The following is a 15,929-nucleotide window of genomic DNA, read 5'->3' as shown; positions in this document are numbered from 1 at the left end:
AGCCCATTTTTATCTATCTAGTTAATGGTAAAGTGAATACTGTTCTTCCCTACCAGTTTGTGAAAGAACACACATACAACCTCTTTTGTCAGATGTGAATCTAGAAAATACAGTCTATTTTTAAATAACAGTATTTTGCTGCTTTACTCTTAATCTCATTTTTATTTTTCCCCTCAGGCCATCAAGCCCTGTCGTCCTATGACCAACAATGCTGGCAGACTTTTCCACTATCGAATTACAGTCTCACCTCCTACAAACTTTTTAGTGAGTTCCTAACAAAATTAGATTTCATTTGTTTAAAAATGTAGTAGATAGGTTCTTTTTTTTTTTTTTTTTTTGGCTGTGTTGGGTCTTCGTTTCTGTGCGAGGGCTTTCTCCAGTTGCGGCAAGCGGGGGCCACTCTTCATCGCAGTGCGTGGGCCTCTCACTGTCGCGGCCTCTCTTGTTGCGGAGCACGGCTCCAGATGCGCAGGCTCAGTAGTTGTGGCTCATGGGCCCAGTTGCTCCGCGGCATGTGGGATCCTCCCAGACCAGGGCTCAAACCCGTGTCCCCTGCATCGGCAGGCAGACTCTCAACCGCTGCGCCACCAGGGAAGCCCCCGTAAATAGGTTCTATGTGTGTACATAGGTTAAAATGTGAATTGGTTAAATATGGATTCCGTTCTTAAATGTTCTTTCTTTTAAAAACATTTTATTTTTATGCCAATAAAATTGACCTTTATCATAATGACTTTTATTTTTGGCTTCCTCTCATTATACTACTTTCTGTATCTTTTTTCATTTATATTGTTGGTACCACATAATAGCCAGTGAATTATGGAGAGCTTGTTCGTTGGAGCTATGGGGTTGGAAGAATGCAGAGAATGCTTGTACATCTCTTAAAAATCAGCAAATAGCTTATATATTATCTATAGATTATGACCATAAGTATTGCATATATGACAGTGATAATAATACCTAATGTTTGTTGACTATGGTACTAGGCACCATTCTAAGTATTTGACATGTATTAAGTTATTTCACACAAAAAAACCGATGAAGTAGGTATTATTATCCCCACTATGCAGGTGGGGCAGTCGTCCATGTTTTACAGATAAGGTTAAGCCGCTTGCTCTAGATTATTCAGGCAATAAGTGGCACAGTGAGGACTGGAGCCTGGGCAGACTGACTTCACGGTGCATGGCTGTATGCCATTCCACTGTGCCATACTGCCTTTTCACAGTACAAAATTAATTAATTCTGGTTACTTTTTAATTAAGAGATTTCAGTTTCAAAATTAGATTATTATTAATTATTTTAACAACTTTATTGAGATATAATTAATATACCATAAAACTCACCCATTTAAAGTACTATTTCATGATATTTAGTCTTTTCACAGAATTGTGAAACCATCACCTCAATCTAATTTTAGAACATTTTCATCATCTCCCAAAGAAACCCTGTACTTATTAGCAGTCAATTCTTTCCCACCCCACAGCCTTCAGCAACTACTAAGGTACTCTCTGTCTTTATCATTTGCCTATTCTAGATATTTCATATGAATGGAATCATAGAATATGTGATCTTTTGGCTTCTTCCACTTACCATAATGTTTTCAAGATTCATCCATGTTGTAGTATGTAACTTCATTCCTTTTTATGGCCAAGTAACATTCCACTGTATGGATATACTGTATTTTATTTATCCATTCATCAGTTGATGAACATTTGTGTGGTATCCACTTTTGGGCTATTATAATAATGCTGCTGTGAATGTTTGTGTACAAGTTTTTGTGTGGATGTATGTTTTCCTTTCCCTTGAGTGTAAATCTAGGACTAGAGTTGCTGGATTGTGTGGTAACTATATGTTTCATATTTGGAGGAACTAACAAACTGTTGTCCCAAGTGGCTGTACCATTATCATTTCACTAGAAGTTCTTTCATAATATTTAATTTAGACCAGCTTTGTTGAGTTATTCAAATGGGAAGTAACAGTAATATTGGAAAAACAAATAATACGCATTTGGATATTCTTTATTTCCCCCCACCCACCCAAGTTCTTCATATATGTGTGTGTGTGTGTGTATAAATGAATGTTTAGAAGAATAATGTTCAATACCTATGTAAAAAAACATGTCTTTTAGGTTTCCAATCTTGATAATTCGTTCCATGTTTAGCATTTAGGATTAAAAATGGTGGGCTATAAGAATGGCATAAAGCAGAGAGTCTCTTATGCTTAGGTCAACATTTGTATATTTTAATTAGATTCAATTTGCAGGTAATCAAGATCTTTGACATTATGCAGGAATTGATTTGTTACAGTGTTTAATGGGTTGGCTTCTCCTTGGAGGGCCTGGGAATGGAGCTGTGAGGGGATGAGCCTCTGGCACCTTGGGGCTTTTCAGAGCCTTCCAGGCTGTTGCTAGTCTTGACTGTTGTGATGCTGAGTCTTCTCCACTTGCTTTGATTCGACTGTGCTATTATCTTGTTCTTGTTAGAGCTTCTGTTAGTTCAGAAATATAGCTTAGTAAGAACAGGACTGGTAGTATTGTGGGATTAAATAAAACAAGTTCCTAGAAAATGAAGCCATGTAGCTAGCCTTTTTTTTTCTTTATGGCACCCATAATAAACATTCTTGATTGTCTAGTATATAAATATTACTGAAGCTAGAGAATTCCACCAAGCAGGAGAATTCTAGCTAGACTTAATCCTCTGTGTAAAGTTTCTCCCTGGTGTTTGGGAAAACGTTAACAGAAGTCCATACATTTCACCTATTGGTTGCTTTGTGTGTCCTGATGGGTTTCTGCACATGCACATCATGTCATTTGTTCATACTTTGTGTTTCTGTTTGCTTTCAGACTGACAGGCCAACTGTTATCGAATATGATGATCATGAGTATATCTTTGAAGGATTTTCTATGTTTGCACACGCCCCCCTGACCAATGTAAGTATATGCTGATCAGCTGGCTTTCTCCTTCCCTGAGGCCCCTTCCTTCCCTTCATTCTTTCTTTCTAAAAGTCAAAGGAAATATCTTTTCATCGGACTTCTAAGTAACAATTACTTTGCACCCCTCTACCTGAGCTGCAGGAAGTCAACGGCAGTGTGTGTCAGGTGGGAATGTGACATCTGTGCTAATGAGTCACAGGTTTGGTCCACATTAAATGGTGTAAGTAAACGTGTCAGAATAACATTTTGAGAGTGTGAAAGATTGAAAAAGAAGGATAAACTGTGGAGTAATGTGTCAAAGCTATTTTGGGTTGGGTGTCCTTCAAAAGAAAGTTGGAAAGTTTTAAGGAGAAGCTATTATTTAGTCTCTGAGTAATAGGTAAAGAAATAGAGCTTGTTCAGGACATCTGGAGCCTGAATTAACTTCATACAGTTTTGTGCTTTTGAATCCCAGGAATATGTCTTCTCTAAGACACTCTGACATACAGATCCATGATATTCTTATATAGGTATTAAGGCTGCTTTGTTGGTAATCAGTTCAAATGGAAGTTCTGTATCTGTAAGTCAGAATCTTTCTGTCTCAAAGCTGTCAGTCATGGGAATTGTCTTACTTATTCTGTATTCCAGTTGGACGTAGAGTGGAATTCACTGGCGGCTCAGGAAGGGAGTGTAGAGGTATACTTGAGCCAGTCTACATGCTGCTATAGAACTTACTGAATTATAGCTATGGTGTATGTACATCAAAGTAGAATGTTCTTTAATCCTTTCTGGTTTGGTTAAAAGAAATTACATCTGCAGTTTGAAAAGTTATTTTAGTACTGTTTACTTAAACTGTGAAATTCTGTTCCGTTGGAGAATAAAGAATAAAATCTTTGCCTAATCTTGCTCCTTTCTATTATTATTTTTTATTAGAAGACATGATTCTATAGTAGTGATACTAATTTAAAACAGATTGTTTTCTTAATGAGATTTTCTTCATGCCACAGTATGTTTTATCCTAGAGAATTTTTTTTTGAGAAGATGATTACACTGTAAATGTAAAAATAAAATCATTTGATAATACACATCACATCTATCTCTAGGGTGGACCATAATATAGAAAGGGGTGTAATATTGGACTTTTTTTTATTGAGGTATAATTGACATATAATGTTATTAGTTTCAGGTGTACAACATAATAATTTGATATTTGTTTATATTGTGAAATGATCACGATAAGTCTAATTAACATCCATCATCATACTTACAAAGTTTTAAATTGGACTACTCTTTTTTTTTTTTTAATTGAAGTATAGTTGATTTACAGTGTTGTGTTAATTTCTGCTGTACAGCAAAGTGACTCAGTTATATGCTGTAATCATTCTTTTTTTATATTCTTTTCCATTATGGTTTATCCCAGGAGATTAGATATAGTTCCCTGTGCTATACAGTAGGACCTTGTTGTTTATCCATTCTAAATGTAATAGTTTGCATCTACCAACCCCAAACTCCCAGTCCATCCCTCTCCCTCCCCCCTCCCCCTTGTCAACCACAAGTCTGTTCTCCATGTCTGAGTCTGTTTCTGTATTGTAGATGGGTTCATTTATGCCACATTTTAGATTCCACATATAAGTGATATCATATGGTATTTGTCTTTCTCTTTCTGACTTACTTAATATGATAATCTCTAGTTGCATCTGTGTTGCTGCAGACAGCATTATTTCGTTCTTTTTTATGACTGAGTAGCATTACATTGTATATATGTACCATATCTTCTTTATCCATTCATCTGTCGATGGACGTTTAGGTTGTTTGGACCATTCTTAAACAATCTTTATGAAAAGGCACTGGGAAGTTTTTGAATTTTGAAGGTTTCTTATTTTATTATTTTTTTAAATGTCTCAATTAGGCACTCAAACCCTTTGTTACACCAAATCTCATAGTCTTAGAGTTGAAAATGCCTTCAGAAGTCATCTGGTCCAACTCCCCCCTACATAATATGTTTCTCTTTTTTTTTCCTCAGCGGGCTTGCAGATACAAATAATTAGTTACCATGAAAATATTTAAAAATTATCTGTCTTATCTATTAATTCCCTACAAGTAATACGGATCTCATTTTAACTTTTAGGATCACCTTAAAGAAGGAAAGCAGTATGACTTCAGAGAGGGTTTAAACCTTAGTGAATTCTACTTACTAGCTGTATGATTTGACATTTCAGTTTTTATAAACCCTGATTTTCTCATGTGTAAAACAGACGTTATTAGTTGTGGCAGTCTTACTGGCTTTTGTAAAAAACTAAATGAGATGACACATGAAGAGTGTTTATCATGATGTTTAATATACAGTACATATTGGCACTAATTATTTTGGATAAGATGTCAGGCAGACGTGGATTTGAGTCTTTCTTCTAATTCTTTTTTTTTTTTTTTAACTGATTCTCAATATTTATGTGACGTTGGAAGAGTGATTCTTTGAGCTTTATTAAAGTTCCTCAGCACAAGGTTTGGCACTGAGAGGCCGCTAGTGCGAAATTAATTGCAGTTGTTACTGTTGTTATAAAAGATAGGACTGAAAAATTCCTGGCTTCAGAGTATATTTTTTATAAATATTCAAGTTCTCAAAACTTGAGAACTTAACTCTGTAATGAGAAGATAAGCCCCATCATTTATGTTAGAGATGTTGATAAAATAAATCAAGTTTTAAGCTGAGTGTTGTACAGTTCATAGGGATTAGATCCATCAAAGGCCTCTTGAATTTGAAATAGCCTCCCAAGAAAAAGAATTATTAAATCGCTTTACTGTTCTGATTCATTTTTTGCTAGAGAGAGCTCATCAGCAAGAAGGGCATGCAAATGATGGCAGTGTTAGAATCTCAACCCAGTCTAGTACTGACAAGTTCTCTTAAGGTCTTGAATTGAAGTGGATTGAAAGCCTTGTTGGCTAAGTATAGAGCATTGTGGGAAAATTTTATCCTTTTATGTAGTACATTTGCTATTACTCATAATACCTGATGTTATTGGGGACTTTGACAACATAACTAAAATTACCTAGGTATATGTATTACATGCATAATATTTTATCGCGTCCTCAAAAGCACAAGGCAGCACCATGATCATTTCCCTGCTGCTTTCCATTTCCAGTGGACTCGCTGCCCTGGATTTAGTCTTTCAGTTCCTGGAAGTAGTAGAGTTAGAATGTAGAAGTTTAGGGAGGGTTTTTTTGTTTGTTTCTGGTAGGATGAGATAAGAGTTAGTGTCAAATCAGCATTCAAACGTGTTTTAAGAAATGATAGTGGGCATTTATATTATTTGATTGGCCAACTGAGCTCTCAATCAACTGAGTTCCCAATATGTAGGAAAGTGACAAGTCTCTTTGAGTCTTAGAGAGAGATGAAAGTTCGCATGGAAAAGGAGATTCTGCCTTTCCAAATTTGTGGGTCTGAGAAGGGCTCTAGTGGTACAGGTAAGAGCCCCAAAGAAAATAGAGTGTGTATAAGAAACGAGGTCAAAGAAGGAATCCCCCAAAAGTGATTTTAGTTGAAATAATGTGGGGAAAGGACTGAACTTGCATAAATCATCCAGCAGAGTTGCTGTTGCACATGGTAAAAGAAGTAAAGTTTATACTTTTGCTCTTTTTCTTGCCTCTGGACTATTCCCAAGGGCTCTGGTCCTTTTCTCTCCTGAATACACTCCCCGAGTAATGCAGTGTCACCCACAGTTTTTCCTCCCATGCATGTTCTGACATTGATATTTATAGCTGTGACGTATGGCTCTGTGCTCCACACTCACATTTCAGATTGCCTATTGGACATACCTACCTTGATGTTCCCTCAGGTACCTCACCCTCAACCTGTGTGAAGCTGAACTCATCATCTTCTCTGCGTACTGAGTTTGAGGTACTCAGGGGACACCTTATGAAATTCTTTGTATTAATGCCATCGTGAGCTATCTGGTCCCTTAGGCCAGAAACCTAGAAATTATCCTCTATTCTTTCTCCTCTTTCACTTCCACATCAGAACAGTCACTGTATATTTCAGTCATATCTCCTGTGTTTAAATTCTTCTCCCTCCTTTTTGATCTTTTCTTCATTTGGCTTCTGAACTGTTTCGTTAGACTCCATTCTGGTCTTCTGGTCTCTTGCCTTGTTCCCCTACAAGCCATTCCCACCCTGTTTACATAGCAACCCATCCATGTAAACTGTGATAGTCTTTTAAACTACTTGAATGACTTCTTGTTGCCGTAAGGATAGCTCTGAATCCTTAACATGGTTTTTAGGATCTGCATAATATAGTTCATACTTTCCTTTCTAGAATTTTCTTATGTCTCTGTCTCCATGCATTTCACTTCTGAAGACCTAAATGACCTGTCCTTCCCCCAGCTCCCTTTTCTCTGTCTTGCTAGAAACTAAACACCTGTTCTTCCCCAGTTAATTTTCGGGATGACCTGGAAAATCCCTTCCCATCTTTGAAGACTCAACTCAAATGTTACCTCCTCTTTGGTTCTTTTGTACTTTATACTATTTTGTTTGCTTATTTGTTTTTTAAATGCACTTATAAGTTACACTGTACCATATTCTGTTTATGCTTGTTTACATGCCTTTTTTTCTCTTTTAGATCCCTACCTTTTTATGTTTATTTTTAACATCTTTATTGGAGTATAATTACTTTACAATGTTGTGTTAGTTTCCACTGTACAACAAAGTGAATCAGCTATATGCATACATATATCCCCATATCCCTTCCCTCTTGAGCCTCCCTCCCACCCTCCCTATCCCACCCCTCTAGGTCGTCACAAAGCACCGAGCTGATCTCCCTGTGCTATGTGGCTGCTTCCCACTAGCCATTCATTTTACATCTGGCAGTGTATATATGTCAGTGCTACTCTCTCACTTCGTCCCAGCTTCCCCTTCCCCTCCGTGTCCTCAAGTCCGTTTTCTACATCTGCATCTTTATTCCTGCCCTGCCACTAGGTTCACCAGTACCATTTTTTTAGATTCCATATATATGCGTTAGCATATGGTGTTTCTTTTTCTCTTTCTGACTTACTTCACTCTGTATGACAGACTCTAGGTCCATCCACCTCACTACAAATAACTCAATTTCATTTCTTTTTATGGCTGAGTAATATTCCATTGTATATATGTGCCACATCTTCTTTATCCAGTCATCTGTCGATGGACACTTAGGTTGCTTCCATGTCCTGGCTATTGTAAATAGTGCTGCAGTGAACATTGTGGTACATGACCCTTTTTGAATTATGGTTTTCTCAGGGTATATGCCCAGTAGTGGGATTGCTGGGTCGTATGGTAGTTCTATTTTTAGTTTTTTAAGGAACCTCCATACTGTTCTCCATAGTGGCTGTATCAATTTACATTCCCACCAACAGGGCAAGAGAGTTCCCTTTTCTCCACACCCTCTCCAGCATTTATTGTTTGTAGATTTTTTGATGATGGCCATTTTGACCGGTGTGAGGTGATACCTCATTGTAGCTTTGATTCGTATTTCTCTAAGGATTAGTGATGTTGAGCATCCTTTCATGTGTTTGTTGGCAATCTGCATATCTTCTTTGGAGAAATGTCTGTTTAGGTTTTCTGCCTATTTTTGGATTGGGTTGTTTGTTTTTTTGATATTGAGCTGCATGAGCTGCTTGTATATTTTGGAGATTAATCCTTTGTCAGTTGCTCCGTTTGCAAATATTTTCTCCCATTCTGAAGGTTGTCTTTTCTTCTTGTTTATGTTTTCCTTTGCTGTGCAAAAGCTTTTAAGTTTCATTAGGTCCCATTTGTTTATTTTTGTTTTTATTTCCATTACTCTAGGAGGTGGGTCAGAAAGGATCTTGCTGTGATTTATGTCATAAGAGTTCTGCCTTTGTTTTCCTCTGAGAGTTTTATAGTGTCTGGCCTTACATTTAGGTCTTTAATCCATTTTGAGTTTATTTTTGTGTATGGTGTTAGGAAGTGTTCTAATTTCATTCTCTTACATGTAGCTGTCCAGTCTTCCCAGCACCACTTATTGAAGAGGCTGTCTTTTCTCCATTGTATATTCTTTTTTTTTTTTTTTTAATAAATTTATTTATTTATTTTTGGCTGCGTTGGGTCTTCGTTGCTGTGTGCAGGCTTTCTCTAGTTGCTGCAAATGCGGCAAGCGGGGGCCACTCTTCATTGTGGCATGCAGGCTTCTCATCGCGGTGGCTTCTCTTGTTGCGGAGCATGGGCTCTAGGTCATATGGGCTTCAGTAGTTATGGCACACGGACTCAGTAGTTGTGGCTCGCGGGCCCTAAATTAATTAACTAATGCTGCGTTGGGTCTTCGTTGCTGCATGGGGGCTTTCTCTAGTTGCTGCCAGCAGGGGCTACTCTTCGTTGAGGTGCGTGGGCCTCTCATTGCGGTGGCCTCTGCCGTTGCAGAGCATGGGCTCCAGGCGCACGGGCTTCAGTAGTTGTGACACGCGGGCTCAGTAGTTGTGGCTTGTGGGCCCTAGAGCACGGGCTCAGTAGTTGTGGCACACGGGCTTAGTTGCTCTGCAGCATGTGGGATCTTCCCAGACCAGGGCTCGAACCCATGTCCCCTGCATTGGCAGGCGGATTCTTAACCACTGCGCCACCAGGGAAACCCTCTCCATTGTATATTCTTGCCTCCTTTGTCAAAGATAAGGTGACCATATGTGCGTGGGTTTATCTCTGGGCTTTCTATTCTGTTCCATTGATCTGTATTTCTGTTTTTGTCCAGTGCCATACTGTCTTGATTTTTGTAGCTTTTTAGTATAGTCTGAGGTCAGGGAGCCTGATTTCTCCAGCTCTGTTTTTCTTTCTCAAGATTGCTTTGGCTATTCGAGATCCCTACCTACCTTTTTAAAAGGTAAGGTCTGTGGCATATTTTAGAGTAACTATGAATCTAACAGTTGTTAGCAAAGTATTTTAAAAATATGAATAATTGCACAAATTTGTAGCTCTCAAATATTTTTAAATGATTGTAGGAAGAAAGAAGACCTAAAAAATGATAGTGGCCTTAGCATGTCACTTCATCTGGTTTAGAACTCATTACCATGAGAAGGCTGAAAGTAGATCTCTTATTAATGTTAGTTATGAATTTCACTCAAATTAGCCACCATCCTAAAAAAAAAAAAAAAGAAAAGAAAAATAATAGAAAGAACCTAAGAGCTAAACTTCATTTCTGAGAAAAAGATTTCCAGTAGATGGCATTATAGGACTATTTGCTTTTCTTACCATTCCTTTTGCTGGTGGCATTAAACTTTGTTTCTTTCTGATTGCTGTGGTTTGTAAAAACGATTACCTTTCTATAAAGTCGTCTTATGGACAGATCAAGGGGCCAGAAAAGTCCACTTAAGACATCTCTTGGGCTTCTGAGTCTATTATTTTCCCCAGCTAGTCACCAAGCCACTGCATTAACCTCACACCCTTCCTTTCTCAGTCCTTCATTCATTCAACAGTATACTTAAAGAAAACCTATTAAATCTAGGCACTAGGCTAGTGTCTCATGATACATTGGTAAAGCAAGACAGATGTGGATTTATTTCATCTGAGCTTTCCTTCATTTTCACACATACCCTGAGTATTAGAACAGGAAATGAGAGGTGGATACCCAGGTGGCTCAGAGCTGGGGTCTAGAGCAAGAATTTCTAATTCACCAGCTACCTGCTTCCTTCGGCAAAGTATCTGACGACTCTGCCTTCGTTTCCTCCACTGTACCCTGGGGAGAGTAGTTGTACCTGTCTCACAGGGCTGGTTACATGAGTGACAGTATGCGAAGCAGTAGAACAGTGCCTATCTCAATAAGTGGTGGCTATTATTATTTTTATTACCATGATTGCTTTTGCTCCAGAGCCAGAGAGGCAGCATGAGTTGTGTCTATGACAATGACTTATGAATCTATAACTGATGAATTGTCAGCCTGCTATCCCTGCTCTGCCTGAAGAGCTGAAGATTCTGAAAGATTTTTAAAACCTGAGAAAAAGAAGTATTTATTTGTGGTTTTATTAATTCTTTAGAGGCAATATATTTGGTTTTAATGAGTTCTTGTCATGTTTGTGTTGCTGCTGCTAATACAGTTAATTAAGCACCAACGTTATTCAGGTTTCCTGTAGAGACTGGGCCAGCTGGGTTCTTGCCATTAAAATTCAGCAGTTGTGGTCAAGTTTCATTTGCAGTATTGTTAGCAGCTTAGATTAAGGTGAAGCTTTCTCATTTGGTTCATGGCCTTCTGGGTTAGGTAGCAAACACGTGTACAGTGTGAGCGCAGGAAGGTATTTTGAAACTGAACTTCTCCTTCTTATTATTGCAGATTCCACTGTGTAAAGTAATTAGATTCAACATAGACTACACGATTCATTTCATTGAGGAGATGATGCCTGAGGTAAGGGAAAAGATTATTTAACAGCTTGATGCAGCTTGCTCTTTTGTTTATTCCACACATATCTTTAAAGCATTGAACTTGGCCAGGTCTGGCTTTTTGCCATAAGCATACCCTTAAATATTGTGTTCACTGTTGAAAGGACCAGTCAGATGTAGCTGTAGTCAGATGTAGTCAGATGTAGCTTTAGGAATGAGGTTAAAATTCGGGTTGTTTTCCAACTTACTGACCTGTTTTTGAACCCATTTCTCCTTGTGTTGCAGCTACTGATAGTAACTTTACATCTGTTTCTAGTTTGTTTTGGACAGGGGACAGCTTTTGGTTACTGGTCCTTATCAAAGAGGAAATTACAAAAGTGAAACTGAATCTGATAGCTGTTGGAATAATCTTATTCATTATCTCCAGTGACAAGATCAATGCTTGGTTCATTTTTCTTCCCATATATTTACATATTTTTCCTAATTGTTTTTCACTACGTATGCTCAGCAGCAGATTTATCTAAATATATGCAAGAGGTTTAAAATTCCAAAGCAAGATAAATGTGAATCTCAGAATGATTCATTGCCTGATCTTGAATTTAGTGGTGTCAACAAATCACACTAAGAAATAACAACTAGACAGCAAACAAGCTTGTGCACTTAACATTGTGTTGGAGTCGGGGTCGATTTCCTGAGCTCCTGGCTCCTCTTGCAAACCTTGTTTAACGTGAGGCTCTGTCGAGGGCAGTGGAGCACCCAGGGGGATTGATGAGCATGACAGGCGTGCTTAGTTTGCACCTATTTCATTCTGGGCAAGTCCTGTTAATTCCACCTGTCTTTCAAAAAGAATTGAAGAGAAAGGGCCGCCCCTTCATTCTTCAGCTTGGAAGGGCTTCTTTGCTTCCTTTTGATTTTTAAGGTCATAAGCCTTCATTTGCTATTGTAAAAGTTTATGACTTCTGGCATGATCTCACGCAGGGTGATTTATGAACCCCGAGCAAAACAAGTAGGAGGAAGAATTATGAGACAAGTCTCACTTGCAAATATATCATCTGTTAAGCTTGTTTACAGCAGAAATTTTGGTACAAAGTTCTGTAGTTTTTCTTAGTCCTTTATTTGCCTTCATTAAGAATTGGAACTTTTTTGGCACAGAGACCTTTGTTTATGGTAACTTTGTAGTAGTGATTCTGGGTGTATTTGAGGGGTGGAGGTGAGCAGGGGTGGAGCGGGGGAGGTGCTGGGGACAAGCATCTCAGAGCTGGCCTCCCAGTGTGTGATTTGAATTAACAGAAAGTCCCTAGGAGATTCTGATATATTTTATAATTGGGTTAGAAAAATATGACATAAAGGAGACTGATTTTTAAATTTCACATCATTTTATTTGTACATTGAGAAGGGCCAAGTTCACATTTTCTTAGGAATTCTAATGACATTATCGCCTACTTCATTAATGTTTCAAGCCAATGAGTTATTATAGGATGGTGGCCAAACTAGGAAATTACCTTGTTTTAGTACAGTTGCAATAGACACTTTTTAAAACACTTGAGTAGGACAAGCTGAACCTTGTTAATATATGTTTGCAGTACTACAGTAATTTGATTTTGGTTTATTTTTCAGAATTTTTGTGTGAAAGGACTTGAACTCTTTTCATTATTTCTATTCAGAGATATTTTGGAATTGTATGACTGGAATCTTAAAGGTAAATAATAGGATTTAAAGAAAAGTGTAGTGCTTGTCAAAGAACGTTGTGGTATGTGTGAAAACTCTTATAAAAGTGGGGGGATGTAGTTGAAATTCCTCGTACTTTTGAAATACCCAGGGAAAAGTTTATTATTCATAGGAATGCATGTTATCATTTGACATGAATAAGTTGTTATAGTCCCAGTTGTATTGGTTAGAATGGAACGGAATGAAAACACAAGCATATTATATCATCCAGTAGTTCATTTATAACAAAAATCTTTATATCTTTGAATTTCTAAAACTAGTTTTACCATATATACCATATACTGTATATAACCTTGGGGCATTCATTCTCCTTTTTGGGTGGTCCCCTCCCTGCAGTCTTCATGGGATGTTTGTGGCAGTTACCACATGATTGATTTAGCTATTGAGGAGAAAGGGGCGGTTTTCTTATGTCCCTACTTCTGGTGGTATTTTTTTGTAGTTATTATAAATCTTAGGAGTTAAGTTGCAATGTTTGTTTCCTAAGGTGGTTTTATTTATTTTTTCTTTCCTTTTCACTTGTTTGCTTTAGGTCCTTTGTTTGAAGACAGTCCTCCCTGCTGCCCAAGATTTCATTTCATGCCACGTTTTGTAAGATTTCTTCCAGGTAAATCTTTTGACTTGTCAGTGACCCAGTGAGATAGTGCATCTGAAAATAAGCCTGCCATTCTCCTTTCAGTCTTCAGGGACAACTTTCCCACCTCAGACACTTAATATCTACTTCTCAGGTCAGGCATGAAAATGTAAAATGATACATGTTGATTTGTACCCCTGCATAATTTATGGTAGCCCCAAGTTAGATGAGCAATGGGAAAATTGATTTATAAATTTTGAGGGTCTACTTGATAAAATATCATGCAAGTATTAAAATTAATATGGAAAAATGCATGTGGCTTAAAAAAATGCATATAGTTAATTAGAAAACAATTATAAAATTTTATAAACAATATGATTATAACTATGCTAAAAATTACTGCAGTAATAGTTGTAGTAAGATAGTGGTATTATAGGGTTTTTTTTTTCTCTTTTTTGACATATACTTTTATTCATTTTACAGTGAAAAAAACAATAATTTATTCTCTCATGAAATTAAAAATACATAAGTAAATATATGACTTTTATGTTTTTAGAGCAATATTTTAACTATTTTAAAACTTTTGTCAAGAGGCTAGCTGTGAGCTATGGCATTGTATTTAGTGTTTTTTAAAATGGTTGGGTTTTTAATGAAATGTTTGGATGCCTTTTTGTTTGTAAAGTCTTCACCATCCTGAATGAATTCATCCCTGGAATCTCATTCCCATATCTCACTTTCTGGTGATATCCATCTATACTTCCACCTCTCGTTCCCTTATTCCCTTTGCTTCTGCTTGACTCTTCTTTTTTCTCCTTGTGTGCCGCCACCTTTCCTTGCTTTCTTAAGTCCTGTCCTCTGACTTCTGTCTCTCAGCTCTAGTGACCTCAGCCCCTTGTGCTAACCACCACCTTCCATGGAAATGTCAGTTCAACCATTTGCCTTTTCTTCTCTGATGTTTGGGCCACTCATTGATAGGGGAGGGAAAAAAATGGCCGCTGCGATAAAACTGTGGTTTATAATTTCAGCTGGGGAGCTTTTCAGCATGTAAGCTTTCTGCCCACGTTTACATATCAGCAGTTTCAGAAGTTCAGCCTCATGCTCATGCTCTCCTCCTCGTGCCCCTTGTCCTCCTGGGGGCAGGAGCCCTTGCCTCCCTCATGCCTCAGAACCATCCCTTGAGCCTGTCAGATTCTGGGCCGTTCACAGTGTGGCCTTGCTTTGGTGCCCCACCTGCCTCTTACCTTGTCCCCACCCCGCTGCAGCTGCTGATGCCAGAGCCAGCCTCCAGAAGACCAAAACCAGTGGACACTCTTCAGTTGAGTCTCCTCCCTAATGTGGTACCTGGGCTCTTGTTCTGGTCTGCCTGCTGCACTCTCCTTACTTGCCTTCTGGCTCTCTGATTCGTCCTTTGTGGCTTTTGTTTCTTGTCTTTACATTCCAGTTTAGCTTTTCCTCCAGATTTTGTCCATGGTACCCTTTCCTCAGTCCACTCAGTCACAATGGCTTATTTTTATTTTAGCATGGTGTTAATCATATTTTTAGTATTGTTAATGTTCATTTTGTTTGGAAAATGCATTCAAAAGATTTTCTCTTTTGTACATCTGGTTTTATTTCATTGAGAGGTCCTTTGTATTTTTTAAATATTTATTTATTTTTATTTATTTGTTTGGCTGCATCGGGTCTTAGTTCAGCCTGCCGGCTCTTTGTTGCGGCACACGGGCTTCTCTCTAGTTGTGACACATGGGCTCTAGAACGCGAGGGCTCAGTAGTTGTGGCGTATGGGCTTAGTTGCCCTGAGGCATGTAGGATCTTAGTTCCCCGACCAGGGATTGAACCCACATTCCCTGCATTGGAAGGCGGATTCTTAACTGCTGGACCACCAGGGAAGTCCTGAGTCCTTTTCTTCTTTTCAAGTGAATGCATCTACGATTTTATAATGGAGCTTTAGCAGTAAACTTATTAGAAAATGGTGTTGGAGTGAGTTTGTTGAAAAGCCTTTCCTTTCTGTATCTGTCTGCCTCTAGGCATTTTATGACCAAACAAACCTCTAAGAGAAAGTGGACATTTTTAAAATCATCTTAAAGAAGAATCTTATGTCAGATATTTACTTTGTGGGATTTCAACTCTCACAAAATGTTTCTTGTAACTGTATAGGGATAACACTTAGGTTGTCAAGAAGGGAAAGGTCTATTGACTTATTTTTAAACAGGATTTACTTTTTCATTAGACTTCCTTTTGAAAATACACTTACTAAAAAAAACCCGGGACTTCCCTGGTGGCGCAGTGGTTAAGAATCCGCCTGCCAATGCAGGGGACACGGGTTCGATCCCTGGTCTGGGAAGATCCCACATGCCGCGGAGCAACTAAGCCCGTGTG

General features: G+C 38.2%; 1 protein-coding gene across 9 annotated transcripts in view; it reads left to right on the top strand.

Annotated features, from left to right (window-relative positions):
* The window catches only part of DROSHA (drosha ribonuclease III), a 120,254-nt gene that overhangs the window by 29,008 nt on the left and 75,317 nt on the right, over positions 1-15,929 (top strand). For 8 of the 9 annotated variants that reach the window (XM_068535182.1, XM_068535187.1, XM_068535185.1 and 5 more), the window contains 5 exons: positions 178-264; positions 2,840-2,926; positions 11,208-11,279; positions 12,872-12,953; positions 13,512-13,586. In XM_068535182.1, the coding sequence (XP_068391283.1) occupies positions 178-264; positions 2,840-2,926; positions 11,208-11,279; positions 12,872-12,953; positions 13,512-13,586 (403 nt within the window). The remainder of the gene's footprint in view (positions 1-177; positions 265-2,839; positions 2,927-11,207; positions 11,280-12,871; positions 12,954-13,511; positions 13,587-15,929) is intronic. The other variant, XM_068535184.1, reaches the window with a different exon arrangement.

Source organism: Eschrichtius robustus, chromosome 2, assembly GCF_028021215.1.
Source record: "Eschrichtius robustus isolate mEscRob2 chromosome 2, mEscRob2.pri, whole genome shotgun sequence".
Classification (NCBI taxonomy): Eukaryota; Metazoa; Chordata; class Mammalia; order Artiodactyla; family Eschrichtiidae; genus Eschrichtius; species Eschrichtius robustus.
This window is presented reverse-complemented; position numbering and strand designations above follow the sequence as displayed.